At 47.1% G+C, this 24,670-nt stretch overlaps 1 protein-coding gene across 1 annotated transcript in view; it reads right to left on the bottom strand.

The window, feature by feature from the left end:
* Positions 1-24,670, bottom strand: part of Tubgcp5 (tubulin gamma complex associated protein 5) — a 32,884-nt gene that overhangs the window by 1,053 nt on the left and 7,161 nt on the right. The window contains exons 7-22 of the mRNA XM_005082581.4: positions 23,683-23,797; positions 23,031-23,120; positions 22,006-22,099; positions 21,500-21,746; positions 19,630-19,832; positions 18,201-18,316; positions 17,176-17,444; positions 9,870-10,068; positions 9,060-9,248; positions 7,577-7,759; positions 4,578-4,662; positions 4,369-4,489; positions 3,457-3,635; positions 2,304-2,429; positions 1,692-1,780; positions 439-539 (exon numbers count right to left, since the gene is read on the bottom strand). Coding sequence (XP_005082638.1) covers positions 439-539; positions 1,692-1,780; positions 2,304-2,429; positions 3,457-3,635; positions 4,369-4,489; positions 4,578-4,662; positions 7,577-7,759; positions 9,060-9,248; positions 9,870-10,068; positions 17,176-17,444; positions 18,201-18,316; positions 19,630-19,832; positions 21,500-21,746; positions 22,006-22,099; positions 23,031-23,120; positions 23,683-23,797 — 2,406 coding nt within the window. The remainder of the gene's footprint in view (positions 1-438; positions 540-1,691; positions 1,781-2,303; positions 2,430-3,456; positions 3,636-4,368; positions 4,490-4,577; positions 4,663-7,576; positions 7,760-9,059; positions 9,249-9,869; positions 10,069-17,175; positions 17,445-18,200; positions 18,317-19,629; positions 19,833-21,499; positions 21,747-22,005; positions 22,100-23,030; positions 23,121-23,682; positions 23,798-24,670) is intronic.

Consider the following 24,670-nt stretch of genomic DNA (forward strand, 5'->3'; position numbering starts at 1 on the left):
CAACGATTCCCTTCACATATCTCTTATCTCCCTCACACCCTATATTCTGAACTGCAAAACAATCCATATTTCTTTGCAATAAGAGGTAGTCTTGGAAGTTTTGAAATTGCTAAAGTTTGTATCTTACAAAGGATTCACATGAGAGTCAAGAGTAAAAACACTGACTCTCCAAGCTCCTACAATTCCGTTTTAGGAATCCACTGTAATAAAAGGCATACAAATAAGCAAGGCCTTCACTCTGTCTTAGGGACAGCCATCTGATATTTACCCACGCCATTGTAATTCTGCAATGCCAACTCAAATCATGGCTAAGTACTCTGAGTTTTGAAATGGGAAACTGTCAGACTCTCCATGTGGCTAGTAACGAACATTGACACACACATTTAGCTACAATAAAATATGAAAGCATTGACAATGTAAGCTGATGGATGTACTCACAATGGGGAAAAGATCCTCTACAGACAGCTTTATTTAAAATGGTCACGAGAAACATGTGGCAGTTTTTAAAATCAGATTCCATCTTCTCTATAGATTCCATCCTAAGGAAGAAATTATCATTTAAGTAATTTGTAGAATCCTTTAAGGCTGAAGATAATAAAATATGAAACAATCATATTTTACATTAGTTTGCTTTTTTTTTCATAGACAGGGTGTCATATTGGCTAGGATTGACAGGAACTTAAAATCTTAATGCTGTAGCTCCAAAGTTTCTTTAAGATGAAAAGTCTTGAGCGGCTGGTGATGCAGCGCAGGGTAGTTGCTTGCCAAACATGTACGACGCCCTGGGCTCCATCCCAAGCTCCATCCCAAGCACCACGTAAGAAGATAGCAGGACTAATAGTGTAACTCAGCGGTAAACCACTTACACAGCGTATGAAGGTCCTGAGTTCATCCCCTAGCATAGAAACAAAGCTAAACCGGAGATGTTCCTGCTAGACTGGAAGAAAGCTCCTGGGCCTTTCCCTGTGTAATGATTTTCAGTCTTTTGTCTTTCTATATTACACGAGTGAAGACAGTCTGTAACGCACACCATCTTTTAGAGCTCACCAGCATAGAGATGTGGGCAGTACCCCAGCATGATGCCCGTGAGTCACTTCAAAACGCTTTAGCAAGTGTGAGGGCGTGGGGATCCGACCACAGTGGCCATCCTCAGAAAATGTTGAGTCACATGGGTCGGTTACGCGGTTCTTTATACTTACCCGTATGTGCGGAGGTGTCTACGGTAAAAACTGAGCCTCACCATCTGAGAATGGTCGCTTATTTTAATTAAAAAACCTCAGATTTTGTTTTAAACTGGTTTTGCTCTTATAAGAAAACAGACTTAGCTTATGCTATCTAGTTTAACTAAATAAATTCTACCACTGGTAGCACATAGGATTCAACTTCAGGCCCTGCGCCTGGCAGGGAAGTCAATGAACTATACTTCCACCCTTCGCATTAAAAACTGCAGTTCTGCCAAGCTTTAATCCCAGCACTCGGGAGGCAGAGGCAGGTGGATCTCTGTGAGTTCGAGGCCGGGCTGGACCGACAGCCTCCAAAACAATACAGAGAAACCCTGTCTAATAAAACCAAAAAAAAAAAAAAAAAAAAAAAACTGCATCCAAGACTGGGAGCGGAAAGACTTCAAACGAAGCTTGTTAGAGGAGAAGCTGGAACGGTCATGATATGGTTATCACACAGCACATACTTACTGCCACGCTCCCAGGCCTGCCTGCCAACCTTCGGCAAACATGAGCGCCAAGTTCAACACTTTCATGATGGCTTCCTTCACGAAGCTGACCTGAAGATCAGGGGTTGAGACAAAAAATGGGCTTTGTAACTGTGTCTGGACAATGGCACCAATATTTCCTCCTAATTACCTCCCAGAAAAAGCACATCATTATAACGACTGTCTTTTATGTATAAGGAAGACCACACGAGGTATCACTATGCGTCTCAGGACAGTGAGCTTTCCTTCCTGAATGCCGTTTATATACATCAGTGGACCGGAGACACAAGTCCCAGCGGTTGTTAAGCTATTCAGTTCTACATATTCATAATGAACTGGTGCACTTTCATGCCTAACTGCAGACTTAAGTTTCCAGTTCCGTTTAGTTATGCTTTTCTTAAATGTAACTGATGATAGTGGGACACATATATGTAACCCCATTTAACCTTGTCTTTCCTACGAGAAGACTGTGCGGGACAGCAGTTGTAGAATTCAAAACCCCACGGCAGAAAGCCATCCCCACTGGCTGAGATGTAGTCTTACACACCCCACGGCAGAAGGCCATCCCCACTGGCTGAGATGTAGTCTTACACACCTTTTCTCTCAGCAGACATCGGTCATGGATGGTTGACAAGTATCTGTAGTGGATTTTAATCAACTGATCTAAATCCTTGGCTTCTTCAACTTGATGCTGAAACTCCAACCCTGTACTGTGAAGAATCTTAAATGAGAAAGACAAGAAGCTTAGTGAGCACTCATCCACTTAGCCAGACTGCATGGCTGGCAAGCCCTGGGAGTCTCTTGTCCCTGCCTGTCCCCCTCCCCTTCCCTAGTCGGATAACCACACCTGGAGTTTCCCCCCTCACACCCACCAAGACAGGGTTTCTCTGTATAGTTCTGGGACTCACCCTGTAGATCAGGCCAGCCTCAAACACAGAGATCTGCCTGCCTCTGTCTCCCGAATGGTAGTGTTAAAGGTGTGTACCACCCCTGCCAGACCACACCTGGATTTTTATGTGGGCACTGGGGATCCAAACTCAGCCACCGATGCTGCTTTTTTGAAAGGCACTTTACCAACTGAGCTACCTCCCCTGCCTGCCTGCCTGCCTGTTCTCTCTCTCTCTCAGTACGAGAGGAAGAAGAAAGACGTGAGAGCCAAGTGATCAGAGATAGCAAAGCAGCGTCTTACAGCCACGACGGGGCCGCTGCACTCAGGAAGCACACAGAGGCTGTGGTGCCCACATATAATCAAGCACTCAACCGTCCAGCAGCGTGGGAAGGGAGCCATAAGCTCCCACCCGTAACGGAGCAGCTATGGACAGCTGATGGCTTTTGGGGGAGGGAGTCCGCTTCTTTAGGAGTAGGGCTCCTAGAAGGTCAATCACACTCCCATGAATGGTGACTCCACTCAGGAGTATACGGACAGCACAGACTGGAGTTCATGGGCTCGGCAAGAATAAGTAAGACAAGAAGTTGTGTGTAGGGAAGTAGATATGGGAGGAGTTAAGGGGACTGACTGAGGTAAGTATGACCAAAATACGTTTTATGAAATTCTCAAAGAATAAAAATATTTATTTACAAACATATTACCTCTCACTGTCATGTTATTTTATGGTGAAAGTATGTACATCTTTTTTTTTTCACAATCTGTTTCATGGCTCTTCTGTAGTTTTAAATGTATGCATGATCAGTGTTCTCTGAACTGCTACCGATGTAAGAAAGAACTGAGGAGACAGATAAATACCAACCCTGGTCATGATGTAGTTGTGTAAGCTATTCACAAAGTGCATGAGCTTCACTCGCAAGAGAAACATGCGATGAATCTGCTGTCTTAACGATTCTTTGGGCGGTCCAAACTGGGAGAGTGTGTCCTGTTCACGAAGAGCGTCTTCTTTTCCTTGGGGTCTTTCGGCAGCATTAGCCAGCTCTATAAAACATGGGGAGGAAGAAACGGGCAGAAATGGAATTATGTAAGAGCCACTGTACCCTGACTCAAGGAGACGAGGCATGTGGCATCAGCAGGACTGGGAACCTACAGGGCAGATTTGTGCCTCAGGAAGGTAAAACGCCCAGTTTCACGAGGCTGGAGCCGGGGCTCAGCTGGCAGAGAGCTTGCCTAGCATGCCTGAGGCCCCGAGTTCACTTGCCAGCACTGAACAGACCAGTCACGACGACACACACCTGTTAATCCCAGCACTGGGCGGTCACAGGGAGGACAGATGATAATGACCACTTGTTAGCACTGTTGAGATGTAAAATCCCTGTCAGACCCTCAGTAAGCGTTTTGGATGTCAATTCCTAACGAGTTACTGCACTTAAGATTAACCCTATGAGTTCCAATACGCTATTATTTCTGTGTCAAACGAGTGACATCTGGTTTTGTGTGTGTATGCACCACACGCTGCAGAGGCCGGAGGCGGGGGTTGGGGGGGTGGGAGGGGAGGGGTCCTTTGGGAGAGCAGCAAGCGCTCTTCATGGCCTCACGGCCGAGCTGCCCTCCAGCCCCTAACTTCACGCTTGTAGTAGGGGCTCTGTAAAACTGCCGCCATACTCCTGTGCCAGCTTGGTATTTGTTTATATATAAAAATAATGAAAACCTATACAGAATTTTCCAGGACCAAAAATCAAATTAGAGTTCATCTTCTGAAATCAAATCTTACCACCAAACAGTAGAACATCCAGGCTGTACTTGGCCCACTTTATTTGCAATAGGAGAAGAAACACCTGATTATAAATTTTTTGACATTCTACACTTATAACAATGTCCACAGGCCACGGGACCTATGAAAACAAAAATATAATTTTACATACACACCCTAGTTTTAATAAAAAAAAAACAACTTTTATAAAAAAACTGATTAGTGCTTACCTTGTAGCTCAGGGTAAGACCATCTAAGATATGAACGGGTAGTTTCTTCTTAGTGGTGTCAACATTTTCAAAAGATATAGATAAACTAAATGAAGAAGTTTCAGTTTTAGTTTGTGATAATACTATGCTCATGTAAAAACGTTCTAACGTTTTTCATGGACTCATGGGCAGAGAGTATCCCTCAGTGGTACAACACCTGGATACTGTGAGGTCCCGACAATAGCACCACACAATCCATCCCCCTAACATTCCATCCAATAGAAATATGCGGATCAACTTATATTTCCCAGCATATGCCTCAGAACTGGAACATATGCCCTGACTTCTAGAGACAGCGTCTCATTATAAAGACCAAGTTTGCCTCAAATGTACGGCAATCCTCCTGCCTCAGCCTCCTTAATGTTAGAATTACAGATATGAGCTACTACAACCAGCAATTTTGTTTTTTTGAGACAAAGTCCTGGTATGTACATGACCTTGAGCTCAAGGTGACCTCCCTGCCCAAGCCTCCCAAATTCTCGTGCCACCATGTCTGGTTTCTGAGATAGTCTCTGACTGTATGTATCTACGGTAGGCTGCCTTCAAACGTGAGATCCCATGGCTCTACCTTTATAGTGTCGTGACTGTTAAGTGTATGCGTCCCAATACCCAAGTAGTTTTAAAACAATGGGTTTTGTTATTAGAAAAAATACTGACAATGTTAGTTAGTGAGAGTTAAAAACAAAGTGTGAGAATCAGCTAGGAGCTCAATTCTGGTCAAAGTCAGGCTAAAAAGACTGAGCCTTAAGTTCAGGTATAGGGGGCTGGAGAGATGGCTCAGAGGTTAAGAGCACTGACTGCTCTTCCAGAGGTCATGAGTTCAATTCCCAGCAACCACATGGTGGCTCACAACCATCTGTAATGAGATCTAGTGCCCTCTTCTGATGTGTACATGGAAGCAGGGTGTTGTATTCATAATAAATAAATTAAAAAAAAAAGTTCAGGTATAGGAAAAGGTCTAGAAGAACTGCTCCTCGGTAATCTCCACAGACTATAGTGGGGTCTGCCCTTGGTAATCTCCATAGACTACACAGTGGGTCTGCCCCTTGGTAATCTCCATAGACTGCTGGTCTGCTTTTGCTGCAGGTGCTATGTACTGCTCTATCTATGCACTCCTGGATGGGGTTGACATGAATTTCCTGGGAAAGCAAGCAACACAGAACAGAGAAATACCCATGTGCCAGGCACTATTCAAGGAAGTGTCCTTTTCTCGTGTGATTTACAGGTCCTGTTAGTGAGCTCTCTCGTCACTGAGACACTAGAAAGATGCTAACTGGATGCACATTACAGAGGATCTAAAACAAGGAATCCGGGAAGGAAGAGGCAAAGAAATGTGTGAATAATATGAACTTGCCCACTTATCCCACGGCACAGGGTCTTGATGGAACTATTTAGTTTCTCACAGTGTGTTACATCAACGCTCACTGAAGTGCTTACTACGCAGATGATGGAATCTGAATCTCCTGCCTTTAGTGCAGGTCAGGCCAGGATGGGGAGAGGACGGGACGGAAGAAGGAAGAGCAGCTCTTGGGGAAGTCAGAGCATTTGCAGACACCTGCAACGTGAAACACAGCAGAAGCGAGAGTGTGGTGTCTAAGTGGATAAGACAGGAGGTGAGGCCCAGCCCGAGGGTGGAAAGCTTCTTCTGCCTGGTGTGAGATGTGAGGAATGACAACGATTCTGAGCATCAAGTCCCTTGTGGTGGAGGAGAGCAAGGCCAAGCCATTCAGGAGAACTTGGCCTTCCAGTGAGGCTGTGGATGTCCTCAAGGAGGCAGGACAGGTAGAGACTGGCAATAGTAATGGCCAGGACGTCAACCAGAAACACCACAGAAGCCGCCATCCCCAGCAAGCCGGCCGCTCTCCACCTGCTCAACTCTCACTTAGCATCCCTACCGTTGACCTATCAGCTGCCAATTCCATTCACCCCTCCCCTCTTCCTTTGTGTGGGGTGGGAGGGGTATATATGTATCCCGTGTCACTGTGTTTGTGTGCATCTGTGTGTACAGGCCAGAGTTTATCACTTTTTACTCCACTGAGGCAGGCTCTCACGGAACCTGAAACTTGAGAGCCGGCCTGCCCTAAAGATTCTCTCCCTATTCCTGATACCTCCCAAGGGCCGGGATTACAGTTGAACCATTATGCTCATATGGTTATTTTATGTGGGTGCTGGGGTTCAAACTCTGGTCCTCAGCCTGGTGTGGCGAGTCCTTTACCCACTGAACTATCCTCTTAGCCCTTTGTTTGTGTTTTGTCTGGAGAAAAGGTAACCTCAAATTCCCAGGCTTAAATTATCTCCGACCTCAAGTACCTGGTATCACAGAAATATGCCACCATATCTCAGCTTTGATTTTCTCTTCATCTTTTTATTTTTTTGAGACAGGGTTTCTGTGTAGCCCTGGCTATCCTGGAGTTTCTCTGTAGACCAGGCTAGCCTCAAACTTAGATATTCACCTGCCTCTGCCTCTCAAGTGCTGGGATTAAAGGCGTGCGCCACCGCTGCCTGACTCAGCTTTGAGTTTCTTGCAAGGTTAATCTGAAGATAACACATGGGATGTGGTCTGAATATGCAACCCTCCATATAGGTATGATCTGAGCGCTTCTTCTTCAGAAAGTGGCGCTATTCTGGGAGGCTCTGGAGAGTTAGGAGGCGGGCTCAGCAGGGACAAGTAGCTCCCTGAGGTCCTAGAGAGTGTGCTATCCGTGGTGCTGCTTCTGTCCTGCTCCCCGCTGTGTTACTACATTGCCTTTGCCAAGACGTTAACTGCTCTGCTTAGCTGCATCTCCCTGCCACGAACACACAAGTCTTTCAATCTGTGCGCAAACAACCCTCCCCCGAAGTTGCTTCTGTTCGGTGTTTTGGTCATAAGTAACTAAGAACAGCATGTAAAAATTCACAGCTGATCTCCTGGCATGCAGTTTACTTATACTACGTAAAGTAAAAGGTGCCCCATACGTTACCGTAAACTATCTTCAGGATAGCGCTGTCCTACGGCTTCCTGGAGTTGGACATTAAGAAAAGACACATTCTGCCAGGTTTCTTTTTCTCTTATTTTATCAAAAATGGAAGTATAGAAATCATACATGGTGTCTCCACCTTCCATCAAGAAAAAATTCCTCATGGCCTGCAAGTACTCCACCAACCTTGAAAACAGAGAAGACATGGAACAGAACACACTTTACGTCTGTACTGTAGAATTCTACAACAATACAAGATTTATGCACCGACAAGTCATTTGACAGATGTGCCTAAAAAAAAAAACACTAAAATTGGAATATTCATTCCTCTAAAATACTTTTTGGCAAATCACAAAAAAGGGGAAGGAAACAATAATTAATTAAAATCCCACCATTCAAAGTATCTACTTAGTTACTACTAGTTTTTTTTTTTTTGCTGAGCATTAAGAAAAAAAATATATCCTACCATATTAAACATCCTGCTTACTAAGCTCTGTATTTAACCTAATAAGCTGGCTAGTTTTTCATCAACATGGCTCAGGGATAGGAAACCTTACGTTAGAAAAATCCCTACATCAAACTGTCCTGTATGCAAGGCTGTGGGGGCATTTCCTTGATTCACAATTGATAGGGAGGGCTCCCCCCATTGTGGGAAAAGCCATCTCTAACTGGGTTGGTCAAGCCACGGGGAGCAAGCCAATAAGAAGCATTCTTCTGTGATCTCTGCTTCAGCTCCTGACTCCAGGGTTCGCCTAGGCTTCCCTCAATGATGAGTTGGGGTTTTTGTTTTGTTTATTGTATTTTATGTATGAGTGTTCTACATGTATATCTCCATGCCAGAAGAGGGCATCAGTTCTATTACAGATGGTTGTGAGCCACCAAGTAGTTGCTGGTAACTGGTCTCAAAACCTGTGGAAGAGTAGCCAGTGCTCTTGACCATGGAACCATCTCTCCAAGCCCTTAAACGATGAATTGTAAGTGTAAGCCAAATAAATCCTCTACTCCCTAGTCGAGTTTGGTCACTGTTTTATCATGGCAACAGAAAGCAAACGAGACACTTAATTTTATGAACTTTACGGAGATTATACATGAATAAGTCAGAGTCAGAAGTAGTTATGTTTTATGTTTTTCTTCAGAGAGCACACTTTGTGCATGTTTTAAAGGTTTCTTTTATTCTTTTGGTATGTCTTTTGACGCAGATTCTCACATAATGAATTAGTTACAACATGCTTAAATGTTGATTGTTAATTGATCTTTTCAAAAGAAGACTGTTAACTACATACCCATGTTCCAATTAAAGCATGCTTGAAATACAGGTTTTAAAGCATGCTCTCCAGAAGGCTCTATCTAGTACTTGATTTTCAGTACTAAAAACAGACACTTACAAAACCAAACAAGAAAGATAAAATATATGGGAAACAGAGGGGAAAAAATCCACTGGTTAATATCAACTGATTACTTCCAGAGCTAAGTTAGTCCTTTTTACCTGAAATCTCTTTTTAAGGTTTGCATGAGATTTCCACAGCAATGTAGATATTGTTTATCAATGTGAGGGTAGAGGCAAGACCTCAGGGTTAATTCAAAAGTCTGGCATGTCACAGATTCTGATGATCTATCCACGCATATGTCGCCACCAGCAAACTTCTCGTGAAAGTCGCTCTGCTCCAAATACAACCTTCAATATTAAAATGTGAATGAGTCTTCATTTTATGAGCTGTTGACAGAATTCTAATAAGTCAAAACCTACAGTCCCATGTTTACCTTTAGTTTCAGATTATCAACCATTACACAAAGCAACCTTTCCCCCAGAACATCTCTTTCGGGTTACTGGGGCCGTTAGGGTCAGTGCTGGAATTAGTTCTTCCATCAGTGCTATTTAGTGAATGGTAATCAGACAGTATGAAACCACAGAGGCATTATGGCTTACTCCACTGGAGTTAAGTTCCCGAAAGCATACTGAGCCCCAAACATGTGTAATACAGAGGAAGACAGTGCAGGGCCTGTCCAGATTCTCAGAAGTACATTCTACGTGAGCTACAGTATTCTTAGGGGGTGTGGGGTACAGAGATGTCAGCTGGGTCACATCTATATGCTTTCACAGATGAGGGAAAATTATACACCTGACACAGGTGAACAAGCATCTTCTTGTATTTCACCTGTTAGAAAGGATGAGGTTCTTGTTTTTGAGGAGGGAAAGACCTACCTGGCAGAAAGAAATAAAACTACAAAGAACTACTCACTTTATATTACTCAAAGTGTTTCTCAGTCACTGACAATATGGTATGGGTGTCATCACCTTGCAAAGTTGATGGCCAGCAGTGGGTCATGGATGTCATCTAGCTCAAAATGCCTTTCAGCAATGGACTGCATCCTTATGAGGTTCTCTTTGTTTGCCTGCTGCTCAGTGAGAATGTGTGGAGGAGAATCTTCTCCATGCTGAAGACGCAACTGTATAGATTCCAGAAAGAGGGTATATAAGCTTTTTCTTTCTGCATCTGAAACACAAATGCACAGGATGAATCTTGTTCTCCAAAGACGTCTTGCAGTATGTTTCACAGGCTGGAGATGGATTCGCAGTTGAGTGCTCCCAATGCTCCTCCAGGGGACCAGAGTTTGCTTCCCAGTGCCCACGTCGGAAAGCTTACAGCTGCCTGGTACCTCCAGCTGCAGAGGCTCTGACCCCTCTCCTGTCCCCCAGCTGCAGAGGCTCTGACCCTCTCCTGTCCCCCAGCTGCAGAGGCTCTGACCCTCTCCTGTCCCCCAGCTGCAGAGGCTCTGACCCCTCTCCTGTCCCCCAGCTGCAGAGGCTCTGACCCTCTCCTGTCCCCCAGCTGCAGAGGCTCTGACCCTCTCCTGTCCCCCAGCTGCAGAGGCTCTGACCCCTCTCCTGTCCCCCAGCTGCAGAGGCTCTGACCCTCTCCTGTCCCCCAGCTGCAGAGGGCCTCACCCCTCTCCTGTCCTCCAGCTGCAGAGGCTCTGACCCTCTGCTGTCCCCCACCTGCAGAGGCTCTGACACCTCTCCTGTCCCCCAGCTGCAGAGGCTCTGACCCCTCTCCTGTCCCCCAGCTGCAGAGGCTCTGACCCTCTCCTGTCCCCCAGCTGCAGAGGCTCTGACCCTCTCCTGTCCCCCAGCTGCAGAGGCTCTGACCCTCTCCTGTCCCCCAGCTGCAGAGGGCCTCACCCTCTCCTGTCCCCCAGCTGCAGAGGCTCTGACCCCTCTCCTGTCCCCCAGCTGCACAGGGCCTCACCCCTCTCCTGTCCTCCAGCTGCAGAGGCTCTGACCCTCTGCTGTCCCCCAGCTGCAGAGGCTCTGACCCTCTCCTGTCCCCCAGCTGCAGAGGGCCTGACCCCTCTGCTGTCCCCCAGCTGCAGAGGCTCTGACCCTCTCCTGTCCCCCAGCTGCAGAGGCTCTGACCCCTCTCCTGTCCCCCAGCTGCAGAGGCTCTGACCCTCTCCTGTCCCCCAGCTGCAGAGGGCCTCACCCCTCTCCTGTCCTCCAGCTGCAGAGGCTCTGACCCTCTGCTGTCCCCCACCTGCAGAGGCTCTGACACCTCTCCTGTCCCCCAGCTGCAGAGGCTCTGACCCCTCTCCTGTCCCCCAGCTGCAGAGGCTCTGACCCTCTCCTGTCCCCCAGCTGCAGAGGCTCTGACCCTCTCCTGTCCCCCAGCTGCAGAGGCTCTGACCCTCTCCTGTCCCCCAGCTGCAGAGGGCCTCACCCTCTCCTGTCCCCCAGCTGCAGAGGCTCTGACCCCTCTCCTGTCCCCCAGCTGCACAGGGCCTCACCCCTCTCCTGTCCTCCAGCTGCAGAGGCTCTGACCCTCTGCTGTCCCCCAGCTGCAGAGGCTCTGACCCTCTCCTGTCCCCCAGCTGCAGAGGGCCTGACCCCTCTGCTGTCCCCCAGCTGCAGAGGCTCTGACCCCTCTCCTGTCCCCCAGCTGCAGAGGGCCTCACCCCTCTCCTGTCCCCCAGTTGCAGAGGCTCTGACCCTCTCCTGTCCCCCAGCTGCAGAGGCTCTGACCCTCTGCTGTCCCCCAGCTGCAGAGGCTCTGACCCTCTCCTGTCCTCCAGCTGCAGAGGCTCTGACCCTCTCCTGTCCCCCAGCTGCAGAGGGCCTCACCCCTCTCCTGTCCCCCAGCTGCAGAGGCTCTGACCCTCTGCTGTCCCCCAGCTGCAGAGGCTCTGACCCCTCTCCTGTCCTCCAGCTGCAGAGGCTCTGACCCTCTCCTGTCCCCCAGCTGCAGAGGCTCTGACCCTCTCCTGTCCCCCAGCTGCAGAGGCTCTGACCCTCTGCTGTCCCCCAGCTGCAGAGGCTCTGACCCTCTCCTGTCCCCCAGCTGCAGAGGCTCTGACCCTCTCCTGTCCTCCAGCTGCAGAGGCTCTGACCCTCTGCTGTCCCCCAGCTGCAGAGGACCTGACCCCTCTCCTGTCCCCCAGCTGCAGAGGGCCTGACCCTCTCCTGTCCCCCAGCTGCAGAGGGCCTGACCCTCTCCTGTCCCCCAGCTGCAGAGGCTCTGACCCTCTCCTGTCCTCCAGCTGCAGAGGGCCTCACCCCTCTCCTGTCCCCCAGCTGCAGAGGCTCTGGCCCTCTGCTGTCCCCCAGCTGCAGAGGCTCTGACCCTCTCCTGTCCTCCAGCTGCAGAGGCTCTGACCCTCTGCTGTCCCCCAGCTGCAGAGGGCCTGACCCCTCTCCTGTCCTCCAGCTGCAGAGGCTCTGACCCTCTCCTGTCCCCCAGCTGCAGAGGCTCTGACCCTCTGCTGTCCCCCAGCTGCAGAGGCTCTGACCCTCTCCTGTCCTCCAGCTGCAGAGGCTCTGACCCTCTGCTGTCCCCCAGCTGCAGAGGCTCTGACCCCTCTCCTGTCCCCCAGCTGCAGAGGGCCTGACCCCTCTCCTGTCCCCCAGCTGCAGAGGCTCTGACCCCTCTCCTGTCCCCCAGCTGCAGAGGGCCTCACCCCTCTCCTGTCCCCCAGCTGCAGAGGCTCTGACCCTCTGCTGTCCCCCAGCTGCAGAGGCTCTGACCCCTCTCCTGTCCTCCAGCTGCAGAGGCTCTGACCCTCTCCTGTCCCCCAGCTGCAGAGGCTCTGACCCTCTCCTGTCCCCCAGCTGCAGAGGCTCTGACCCTCTGCTGTCCCCCAGCTGCAGAGGACCTGACTCTCTCCTGTCCCCCAGCTGCAGAGGCTCTGACCCTCTCCTGTCCTCCAGCTGCAGAGGCTCTGACCCTCTGCTGTCCCCCAGCTGCAGAGGACCTGACCCCTCTCCTGTCCCCCAGCTGCAGAGGGCCTGACCCTCTCCTGTCCCCCAGCTGCAGAGGGCCTGACCCTCTCCTGTCCCCCAGCTGCAGAGGCTCTGACCCCTCTCCTGTCCCCCAGCTGCAGAGGCTCTGACCCCTCTCCTGTCCTCCAGCTGCAGAGGGCCTCACCCCTCTCCTGTCCCCCAGCTGCAGAGGCTCTGGCCCTCTGCTGTCCCCCAGCTGCAGAGGCTCTGACCCTCTCCTGTCCTCCAGCTGCAGAGGCTCTGACCCTCTGCTGTCCCCCAGCTGCAGAGGGCCTGACCCCTCTCCTGTCCTCCAGCTGCAGAGGGCCTGACCCCTCTGCTGTCCCCCAGCTGCAGAGGCTCTGACCCTCTGCTGTCCCCCAGCTGCAGAGGGCCTCACCCCTCTCCTGTCCCCCAGCTGCAGAGGCTCTGACCCTCTCCTGTCCCCCAGCTGCAGAGGGCCTGACCCTCTCCTGTCCCCCAGCTGCAGAGGGCCTGACCCTCTCCTGTCCCCCAGCTGCAGAGGGCCTGACCCTCTCCTGTCCCCCAGCTGCAGAGGGCCTGACCCCTCTCCTGTCCCCCAGCTGCAGAGGCTCTGACCCTCTCCTGTCCCCCAGCTGCAGAGGCTCTGACTCTCTCCTGTCCCCCAGCTGCAGAGGCTCTGACTCCTCTCCTGTCCCCCAGCTGCAGAGGCTCTGGCCCTCTGCTGTCCCCCAGCTGCAGAGGCTCTGACCCTCTCCTGTCCTCCAGCTGCAGAGGCTCTGACCCTCTGCTGTCCCCCAGCTGCAGAGGGCCTGACCCCTCTCCTGTCCTCCAGCTGCAGAGGGCCTGACCCCTCTCCTGTCCCCCAGCTGCAGAGGCTCTGACCCCTCTCCTGTCCCCCAGCTGCAGAGGCTCTGACCCTCTCCTGTCCCCCAGCTGCAGAGGCTCTGACCCTCTCCTGTCCCCCAGCATCACCCTCACAGGTGGCACACACTCCCACAGACAGACAGCATTGCGGGCGGAGATGAAGAGAGACTCAGCAGCTGACAGAGCACACGGCTCCTCAGAGGACCTTAGTTTGGCTCCCACACCCACTTCAGGTGGCTCACAGCTGCCTGTAACTCCAGCTTTAAAGAAATCCAATGCCCTCTGCTGGCCTCCACACACATATCTGACACACACAATATAGATCCACACACACAAAATAAATGTTAAAAATGCTTAAAGGAATGAAGTTTACCTTTATAGAGCCTGAAGTTTTTCTGTTACCCATGAAAGCCTATCCCTGTTTTAATTTTATCTTTACAGCACAGCAAAACCACTTTTCATTCTCAGTTAGATGGACACATTTCTAATAGTGTAACTATCATGCTTTATAAGCTAACTTTGCTCTGAACAGAATAATACTTGAAGAATAGTTCTTAAATTTAAGTTACTACCATACTGTCTAAGATTACAGGATGGCTTACCCGAGTCAATTTCACTGGAAAAGACACTGCCAGTACTGGCCCAGTGAAACTCATTATAGTTTACTAGTTAATCAAAAAGGAAATCTTCCCCAAAGCAAAAATACTAAGGTAGTATGGTAACATAATTTTAAACCCAAATAAACAATATGGACTCATTCAAGTCTTTTCAGTTGGCTTATAAACATTTAACTTACTTAAATTGCATTCGGCAAGCAGTTAAAAAAATCCTTAAAATGTCTGAGCACTGCCTGAGCTCATTATCAAGTGCAAACTTGCCAGGGTCCATCCAAACGTGAAACGGTGTACCACTCTGACAATGCCAGAGGCACTGGACCTTCTGTGCTATCTTAGACCAAATGAAGGAGGGAGGGAGGGAGGGAGGGAGGGAGGGAGAGAGGAGGGAAGGAAATAAAACCCTGGGACCATGGCCAATTCACTGCTGGAATCAAAGCCAGCATGTACCAGAGGACAAGGACAAGGCCCTTAAGATCATTGGTGGGCTGCAGAGATGGCTCATTGGTTAAGAGTACTTGTTCTTACAGAGGACCAGGCTCAATACCTAACAGCCTCATGGCAACTGGCAACTTAAAATCTCAGGAACCTTTGGAGGTACCAGGCATGTATACAGTACAGAGACATTTGTATGTATGTATGTATGTATGTATGTATGTATGTATGTATGTATGTATGTATGTATAAAAAGGCAAAACACTCTTATGCATAGAATGAAGAACACAGCGGAGACTACCATTATCAGGGACAGTTCCAAAGCAAATAAATGCTTCTGACTCTGATGTGCTTTCCAAGCTCCATGTCAAGCTGGATTTCTATGGGGGGGGGGTCAGGAAATTGTCTCCTGAAGCCCTGAAGGACTAAAACACTCCAACCATGATTCAGACCTGCTGCCTGCCCCATGACCTCCACCCAAATGGAAAGAGCTGGTGTCACAGGACAGAAGGAGATGACAAAGTCAAATGGAAGTTATATTTAAAAGAATAAGAAGAGGGAGTTGGTGGCGCAAGCCTTTAATCTCAGCACTAGGGAGGCAGAGGCAGGCGGATCTCTGTGAGTTCGAGGCCAGTCTGGTCTACAGAGCGAGTGTCAGGACAGCCTCCAAAGCTGCACAGAGAAACCCTGTCTCGAAAAAACCAAAAGAGGGAAAAAAAAGAGTAAGAAGAAATGGCAGAGAACTGGTTTTTCGGTCAAGAACAATATCATGGCGATACAGATTACTGCCATCGCTCTTGGCTACTCAACCAGCTGGCAAGACTACCGCTGACGGCACCACACACTTTGTTAGGATGAGTTCACAGTGAAGTCCATCTCAACTGACAGGAGAGTTTTCTCCCTCCTGACTAGCTTTTATGGTAGCAGAAGGTGCTGTGCAAGAAAAGCTATCATCAGTCTTACCTAGCGCTGGGCCTTGAATGTTGCAGAGCCAATTTGACGGAAAAGAATGCACATTGGTATAACGGCGGCATAAAGTTTGTGTGGTTAACCAACTGCTTTGGAGTTGGATTTGAGGCCGGCTCCACAGAAAGCAACTCACGTTGGTACTGTAAACCTGGTCAAAGACTTAAGGCTCACTCAGTTGGTTATAGGCCCAATGGAGGAACCTACTGTTTGTTTTGCTAAATGGCCAAGTTGCCAGATTGCCTTCTAAATATGTCTTGGTTAAGGTGTCTAGCTGCGTTAACTACCATGACTTTGAAACAACTTGCAGTTGTAGGCCATCATGAAGGCACTCAAGGCAGGAACTGCAGCAGAAGCTATGGAGGCATGCTGCTTACTGGTTTGTTCCCCGTGGCCTCCTCAGTCTGCCCTCTTCAACATTCAGGAGCATCTGCTCAGGGATGGCACCGCCCACAGTGGGCTGTGCTCCCCCATATCAACCAATCAATGATAGACAGTCCCACAGACTGCTTTCAGACAGTAAGAATGTGTCTTCTCAGTTTAGAGTCCCACTTCTCAAACGACTTTAGCTTGCGTTGAGCTGACAAAAAGTAACCCCAACGCCACAGATCTCTCCTGCCCTCAGCCGTGGTCAAATATGCTTCTTTTTCCTGTGGGTGGAGCTCTTGACTATTCAAAGTGATGCGAGTAAGTGAAGAGTGCTCAGCCACCGATGGGACACCTGCGACAATCCCACCTCCCTGCCCCATGTCTCAGAGACCATCCAGGAAGATTGGGGGGGGAGGCGTAAGAGCTAAGGATGCCTTGTGGACAACCTGGCCGCCGTACTCGGCAACTCATGGGAGCAGGGGAGCCAGCTAAGACCGAGGGGGGGAGAGGCTCCTGATGGCCCACTCTGAGTCGATGCTACCTTAAGTTAGCGACTACTAAGGGAGAGTAACTTCTTTGGGGGCGTGGCCAGTGTCAGGAGGCCCACAGCCCTGGGCCTCTGCACAAAGCTAGCTGGCTTTAGTGGTTATAAGAACATACGACGAGCAGGACACAAAGCTGGGAGGAAAACGCGTTGGTGGAAGCCCGGGACGAGCTGGACGGGGAAGATTCAGAGGTGAACACGAGTAAAATGTATTGGATACATGCACGGAATTATGAAGGAAAAAATATTAAAACAAAACAAAACCAGAATGATGCCTGAGCACAGCAGTGAACACCTTCAATCCCAGCACTCGGGAAGCAGAGGCAAGAGGATCCCCGAGTTCAAGACCAGCGTGGTCTACAGAGTGAGTTCTAGAACAGCCAGGGCCACGCAGAGACCCCGTCTCAAAACACCAAACCGAACCAAACCAACCAACCAAACAACACCTGGCGCTAATTCCCACCCACAGCAGCAGCTTTGGCCGCTGTGTCTGGGGAGGCCGGCGGTGAGTGGGGACGGGCGCCGCGGGGAAGGGACCGGAAGGGACCGGGAGGGACCGGAAGGGACGCCTCACCTCTGGCCGCCGCCTGCCACGCGGGGCCGTCGGCGCAGCGCAGGGTCTTGAGCAGCTGCATGGACTTGCCGGCCATTATAATCTGCTTCAGGACAGGCTTGAGGAAGGACACCATGGTGTGCTGTCTTCCGCACGGACCCCGGTCGCTGCCAGAACTGGCACTGGCGTTGTCACTCAGCCTTTCTTCGCTCTCTGTCTTTTCCGAGACGCTATACAGTGTGTAGGTCGCATACCAGAAGTCTCTGTGATTGACCGGGACGTTTTTGTTCCTGGGGAGAGTCAAAAGGATTTCGAGTGTTAGTTTATGTGCCTTTAAGACAGCAGTATGCTTTGTCTTAGTCTAGAAAATCTAGCAATAATATCAACCGTTAGCAAGATGATCTCCAGGCAAAACGGAGCAGTTTCCTCTAACCTCATTCAGTTTAATCCACAAAGATAAATATTCTCAATTTAATTAAAATTTAAGTGAAATATTTTCCTTAATTGACACTAAACAGAATATGACAATTTAGCTCCCTTTAGAAACATTACAAATAGTTTTCCATTATAGCTTATAAGTTCAAAAAAGTCAACTCACTAAAGGGAAATTGTCATAAATGAATGGATTAAGATTTTTTCTTTATTTGCCTTATTAAGTATTACATTAAAAAGACAATATGTAGCTTATTTTAAGAAATAAATGCCTTAAAATTCTATACTATTGTCATACCTTACTGATAAGTTAATGGAAATAGTTTGTACTATATGATGTCATCTAAGTTCATCTCATAGGAAGCAGTATACACTTAAAATCATTCCAAAATATAAACTGCTATGAAAAGAGGTGCCATGCCATAAAACTCAAAGGCATTTTCCACTGGCATCTGCTGCATGAAGACGTAGCAGAACACGTCTGGGCTATGGTGGAACACCTGTATCCCTAGCCTACCTGCTCAGCTCTGTGCAAAACTTAGAGTATTTGGTTTTAATGTGGCATCAAATAAACGCCAGCACCTGGCATCCCCTGGGATCAACGCGGACCTCACCTCTGAATGATAAACTCCCTGGCGCCATCCCACAGGTGACCATGCACGATCCATTCGTCCACAGTCTGGAGGTAGGGCCGCACCGTTTCCACCCAGAGAGAGAACAGGAGCGAGACCTGAGGATGAGACCTCGCCTGTTAGTCTTCTGAGCTCCTCTCACCGGGCTAGGGTTAAGTTTAAACATCTCAAAAGGCCTTTCAAACGTGACTGCATTTCTATGCTTTTTGAAACCAAGAAGTTGAAATTCCCAAAACATATTCTTTAGGATTCTTATTAAGAAATCCATCTAAATGTGGCATAAACACGACATCCATCGTTGCTAGGGGAAACTTTCTGCGCTGATTTGTTTTTTTATCAGCTTGACACAAGCTAGGGTCTCCTGGGAAGAGGGAACCTCAACTGAGAGAATTCTTCCGCTAGATTGACCAGTAAGCAAGCCTGTGGGGCATTTTCCTGACAATGATTTTAGAATGACTGAGAGCAGTGCCATTCTTACACAGGTGGCCCTGTGCTGTCTAAAAAACCAAGCTGGCAAGTCCTGAGGAGCAAGCCAGGGAGGAGTGATCCCCCAACCTCCTACTTCCCCTCTGCTCCCACCTCAAGTGTCTGCCCTGGGTTCCTTGGATAATGCGCTGTAACGAGGATGTATACACCAAATAAACTTTCCTTCCCCCGTTGTCTTTCCTCATGGCGTTTACCACACAAGAGAAAGCAACTTAAGCAGGAACTGGAAGCAGAGAGTGCTGGTGTGACAGACCTGACTGCTGTTTTCCGGGAAGACTGTGAAAGGACTTTGGAACCTCAGCATGAAAACACCACTGTGACTTGGAGCTTAATGAGACAGACGTGTAGGAGCTCGGCAGATAAAAATGCTAACAGAGGCCCAAGCAAGGGTGCTGGGGCACGCCTTTCATCCCAGCACTTGGGAGGCAGAGGCAGGGGGATGTCTGAGAGTTCGAGGTCAGTCTGGTCTGTCTGGAAAAGTATCTATCACAAAATTTATCACCTTAGTCTCTAGGTTTCTTCAGGCCATAGACTTGTGATCTTTTTAGAAGGAGTCTCATTATGTAGTTGTTGATGGCCTGTAACTTGCTATGTAGACCAGGCTGACCTTCAACTCAGAGATCTGCCTGCATCTGCCTCCTGAATGCTGGGATTAAAGGCGCACACCACCGCTCCTGGCTGTGATTTTTGTAAAAGGCTTATTATAAATATCTATGTAAGTCAAAAGGTGTTTTTCACTTCTTGCTTTCTTTTTGCCTCATCCTTCCGGTTTTTTGGTAATTAAAACAAATAAACCAGCCATGAATCTGGAAGCTAACTGTGAAACTTTGAACAACCGTCTGGCAAACCATGACTTAAAACTCATTTAACAAGGAATTATGACAGTCTATTCACTACCCTTTTATAAGGCAGAGACACAACGTACAGTTTGTTCAGAAGCTTCTCCAACATTGTCATATTCAAGAATGGCCTTGTACAGGGTGTTAAGCAGGTGAGATGCCCGGACGACATTCCGAGTATCAGGCGGGACTTCTGCTACTCCAGTACTAAACACTTTGTGCAGGACCTTCAGCTGAGCCAATCGAGGTGCCAACTTGTTCACCACTATCGCAAGTGTTACCGTGGTATCTGTTAGGTATCAATAAGTCAGACTTAACAGCAAGGAAAGACACCCGTGACCGACATCTAATACTGATGCTAATTATGCTTTTGACATATGGAATGGCATCACCCAATGGAGGGTGGCAGGTCTTAATATATCGTATCTTTAATATTATATTTCCTTAAAGGAATGCCCATAAGCCAAGGAGAAAAAGATAATTCAGACAAAAATAAGGGAACTGAGAGATCTCAGGAAAGGAAAGACAATGTTTTTTTAGTGTAGCGGAAGGGTACTCAACCTCACTTAGGACGAGCATAAACTAAAATTACACAATGTCAAGCAAACTCTCCTACCACAAGCCACTAGTTCAGTGAGGGGCAGGGGAGCTACAAAGTTCCCGGATGGTAGTAGCCCAGCTCCTTACCCCGAACATCAAAGTAGATGTACAATTCTACACATGTGGCAAAGTAACACGTCACAAAGACACTGTGCCTTCCCATTCTGCTGGGCCTGTAGTGTCTGGCTTATATGCTTCTGTGACATGTCAGTTTCCTAGCTGACTCTATACTAACTATAATTATGGAAAAGGTCACCACTGAGAGAAACAAGGAGACACAGGAGCTCTTTGCATTTCTCTATCTTTAGTTAAAAGAAAGAAAAGAAAATTAATGTTGAATAAAAAACTACAGACTGGTTGGCCATTTTATTCCTCCCATACTGGTAAAGACAAAAGTTTAATAACATGTTACAAGAGCCCGCTGACAAGAGCATACATTTTTTTAAAGGATATTTTCTTTTTTTTTAAGGATTTATTTATTTATCACATATACAGTGTTCTGCCTACATGCCAGAAGAGGGCACCAGATTGAATTGTAGATGGCTGTGAGCCACCATGTGGTTGCTGGGAACTGAACTCAGGACCCCTGGAAGAGCAGCAGTCAATGCTCTTAACCTCTGAGCCATCTCTCCAGCCTGACAAGAGCATACATCTATCTTTATCTAATTGTATAGGAATACAGAAAAATCTGGCAGACATCACATGTCATCATATATACTCTTTGACCTATCAGCTCCATTCCGCACGTGTGTAATCACTGCTATACTGCTAACAGCAGGGGGGAAATAACGCAAATGTCCACCATTGAGAACTGGGCCGTGGTATAGAACAAAACTTTCCTTCGGTTTTGTAAAGGAGAGGAGGGCGCTCTTGTTTGTGTACACAGCGCCCACCAGAAGGATGTATAACAAGCTGTCTGTCTCGGGAGGGGACCTGGAGCAAGAAAAAGTATTCACTGGACGCTGTTCTGTAGTTTTTGGATTTTTAAAGAGACAAGTGGGTTCAAAATATCAATTTAACCTTCAGAAGTGATTTAACATTTTCGTTACACTTACTTATTTGTGTGAGTGTGCGTATGTGTGTCACAGGGCACATGTGGAGATAGCACAGCACATAGGAACTGTTTTCTCCTCTACCATGTGGGTCCTACAGACTGGACTGAGGTTGTAAGGCTTGGTAGCAAACACCTTTACCGGCTGAGCTATCTCCCCAGCCTGAAAACTACTTTTAAATTGAATATATTCACAAGAATTACTTATTTGCAATGCCATTTTTAAGACTTTTATCACCAATGAGTAACTTTAGTACCACTCAAAATTAGTTACTTAGCTTATGAATTCAATAAAATTTACCTACCACTACTGATGATGCACTTCTCGATCTCTGTGAGCTCCTCTTTGAAGTTGATGAAATACTTGTAGAGGGCCCACATGAAAGCCTGGTAGGTTCTAAAGGGAGCCTCCGGCGGCTTCTTAGGTGTGGCACCGTTTCCGGGCGGCAGGGTTTCAGAGCTGTGGCCCATGACTTCATCGATGAACTCCTGGAGCCGGAACACTACCTGGCCATATGCTGCTATTTGTTCAAGCACAGATCGCAAACAGCTCTACGACAAAAGTCAAGTGCAATTACTCAAGCCTCGGCTTTCTCAGGACAGAATAAGAGAAAAAAGAAGAGAATAAAATGAACCCTGACGGTCACGAATAATACTTAAGAACTGGCTAAGCCTTGTGACGGTGCACAACTTAAGTTTGCTTTTTAGAGCTTTTACAATATTCAATAAATCTGATATTGCATTACCCACATTTAAAAGACTACTGTTTAATTTTAAATTTAACTAAGTGACAACAAACACAAATACTTACATGTGTCAAATGAGTTACGATAATATTGTTTCTCACAGTCACCTTTCCATCTACCAACTGAAATATAAACAGCTTTTTTACCCCTGAAAGTAACCTGAAATGAAATAAAAAAAAAATCAATATACTCGAAGTTTACTAAAACAGTCACTATAGTACATCTGAGAAATTTATTTTGAAAACTCAGAACTGGGAAAAAAAAATATAGGTTGATGACAAGAAAATGGGAAGGAAGATCACCAAACTTCATGGGACTAAGTTAAGACTCAAGGTATTTCAGCATCCTTCTAGAAGTTCAGCAGCTATCATGGCGGTGGTGGTGCACGCCTTTAATCCCAACACTTTAGGTGGCTCTCTGTAAATTCGAGGCCAGCCTGCCTAATCTACAAAGCAAGCTCCACAACACAGAGAAACCCTATTTCAACAAAGTTCAACAGAAATCCTGTTTCAACAAAGTTCAACAGTTATCTCTACACACCTCCCACACCCCTACACACACACACACACACACACACACACACACACACACACACACACACACACACCCCACATACACATGCCTGCTACAATCCTGAGGATACAAAGAGACCACTGCATGTCTATAGCTGTCAGAATGTTGATAGAACATTAGTTCATGTCAGGAGCTCATCATAGGCCAAATTAGACTTGCAGTGCTGGGGTACTACCATAGACAACTCTCACAGACATTTCAAATGAAAGCAGTCAGTAGCAAACCTTGCTTTGAATTCAGATAGTCACAAATGATGGTCTAGCCCAATCCCAAATCATCTAAAATGGGAAAGAATATGTCATAACCACACAATGTTCACAGTGGAATCTGATGTCCGCACTTCATTTTTAAGAATATGTCAAAACCACACAATGTTCACAGTGAAATCTGATGTCCGCACTTCATTTTTAAGGCCTGTTTCTAGCCTGCAATGGAAATCCTTGGTTATATTCCTTAAGAACAAAACAATATTATTTCAGTTCTCGATAATAAAATCTCCCGGGCTAATGCATCTTACCATAAGGTTTCCCGAATAACCTGTGTCTCAGTAACCACCACCTTGTCATCTGGAACGTATAATGGATCATTGCTGTACAGGTGTTGGTCCCTGTTAAAGAGCAAACACCAAAGGTCAACAGGAAAGTTTTTAGATAACATTACTTGCCTCAATGAATATATGCAATTTTATACTCAGTAATCAACAAATAAACACAGCAAATGCCTTACGTGCACTCCATATTAATTTTCCACATTCACTGGAATACTTACAGTGAAGCATGTTCAGAGCAATTATAATTGTGTATCATCCAATTAGGCAAATGCTTAAAACTATGCCCTGCTTTTTTAAAAACTAGTGTTTTTATAGTCAGTGCACTAAAATGGAAATTAGATGTGAGTATACACCAACCCATTTACACAGAAAGTAAAAATGGCACTGTTAGTCATTTTGTGTTGTTACTCAATATTAATTACGTGTTGCTCAAGGGAGATAGGGCTTAGCTCAGTGAAACAGTGCTTGTCTCAAGTGCCCAAGGCCCTCAATCCAATCCCCAACTCGATGCATGTCTAGAACTAACAAGTTTGTAATTCAAGGACGGACTTGACTTGAATCACAAGTCAAAGCAAAACGTTTAAATGTTTATCATTAGTAAACGGAGAGTTTAGCTCACCAGACAGCAGCTAAGTTGGAGTGCAAATGCACACTGTGTGGGATCCGGGAGCGCCTGGTTGTCCAGTACTGATGGACCACGTGCTGCTCCAGCCAGCTCCGGCTATCTGGCTCATCTGTTAGAAGAAGCGGGATACGCACTGATTTTCATGGTGTACTAGGTCCTTTCTTTCCTTGTGACTCAAAGTGTAGCTTCCTTGGGATGAGTCCCTGTCTGTGAGGGCCCTCCCGGGGCTTAGTCAAGTTGTCACAAAAAAGATACAAGGTTTAAGAACTATGAGGAGTGGAAAAAGCTATGAGTGTTTGCAGATTAATACTAATCACTTAGCCGGGCGGTGGTGGCGCACGCCTTTAATCCCAGCACTCGGGAGGCAGAGGCAGGCGGATCTCTGTGAGTTCGAGGCCAGCCTGGTCTACAGAGCGAGTTCCAGGGCAGCCTCCAGAACAATACAGAGAAACCCTGTCTAGAAAAACCAAAAATAAAATAAAATAAAATAACCAAAAAAAAAAAAACCAAAACAAAAAAACTAATCACTTACATAAGAAACAAACAAACAATTGAATTTAAGAAGAAGATTCACCAAGAATGCCCAACACAGACAAAGTGCGGAAACCAACAGTGTTCTCCTATCCCTACGTGAACAAAGCAAAACAAACCGCTCAAGAGTCACACAATAAAAACTGTAGCACACACAGAAATCACTAGATGACTACTTGAGAATTTAAAAAATAACATTACCAATAAGCAAACAACCCAAAAAACTTCATAGGACTAGGGATCTATCTCAATGGCAAAGTATTTACTTAACATTCACAATGCTCTATGTTTACTTCCCAAGCAAATCATAATGAAATTTTCTAAAGTCTAATATAATGTAAAATAATTAGAAAAAATGGAGATCTTGTCAGCTTCCCCAAGCTAAATCTACAAATATAAGCTAAAACCCTAATCAAAAATCCAGTTGGAGAGCCGGGCGTTGGTGGCGCAC

This window comes from Mesocricetus auratus, unplaced genomic scaffold (assembly GCF_017639785.1).
Source record: "Mesocricetus auratus isolate SY011 unplaced genomic scaffold, BCM_Maur_2.0 Super-Scaffold_100030, whole genome shotgun sequence".
Taxonomy (NCBI): domain Eukaryota; kingdom Metazoa; phylum Chordata; class Mammalia; order Rodentia; family Cricetidae; genus Mesocricetus; species Mesocricetus auratus.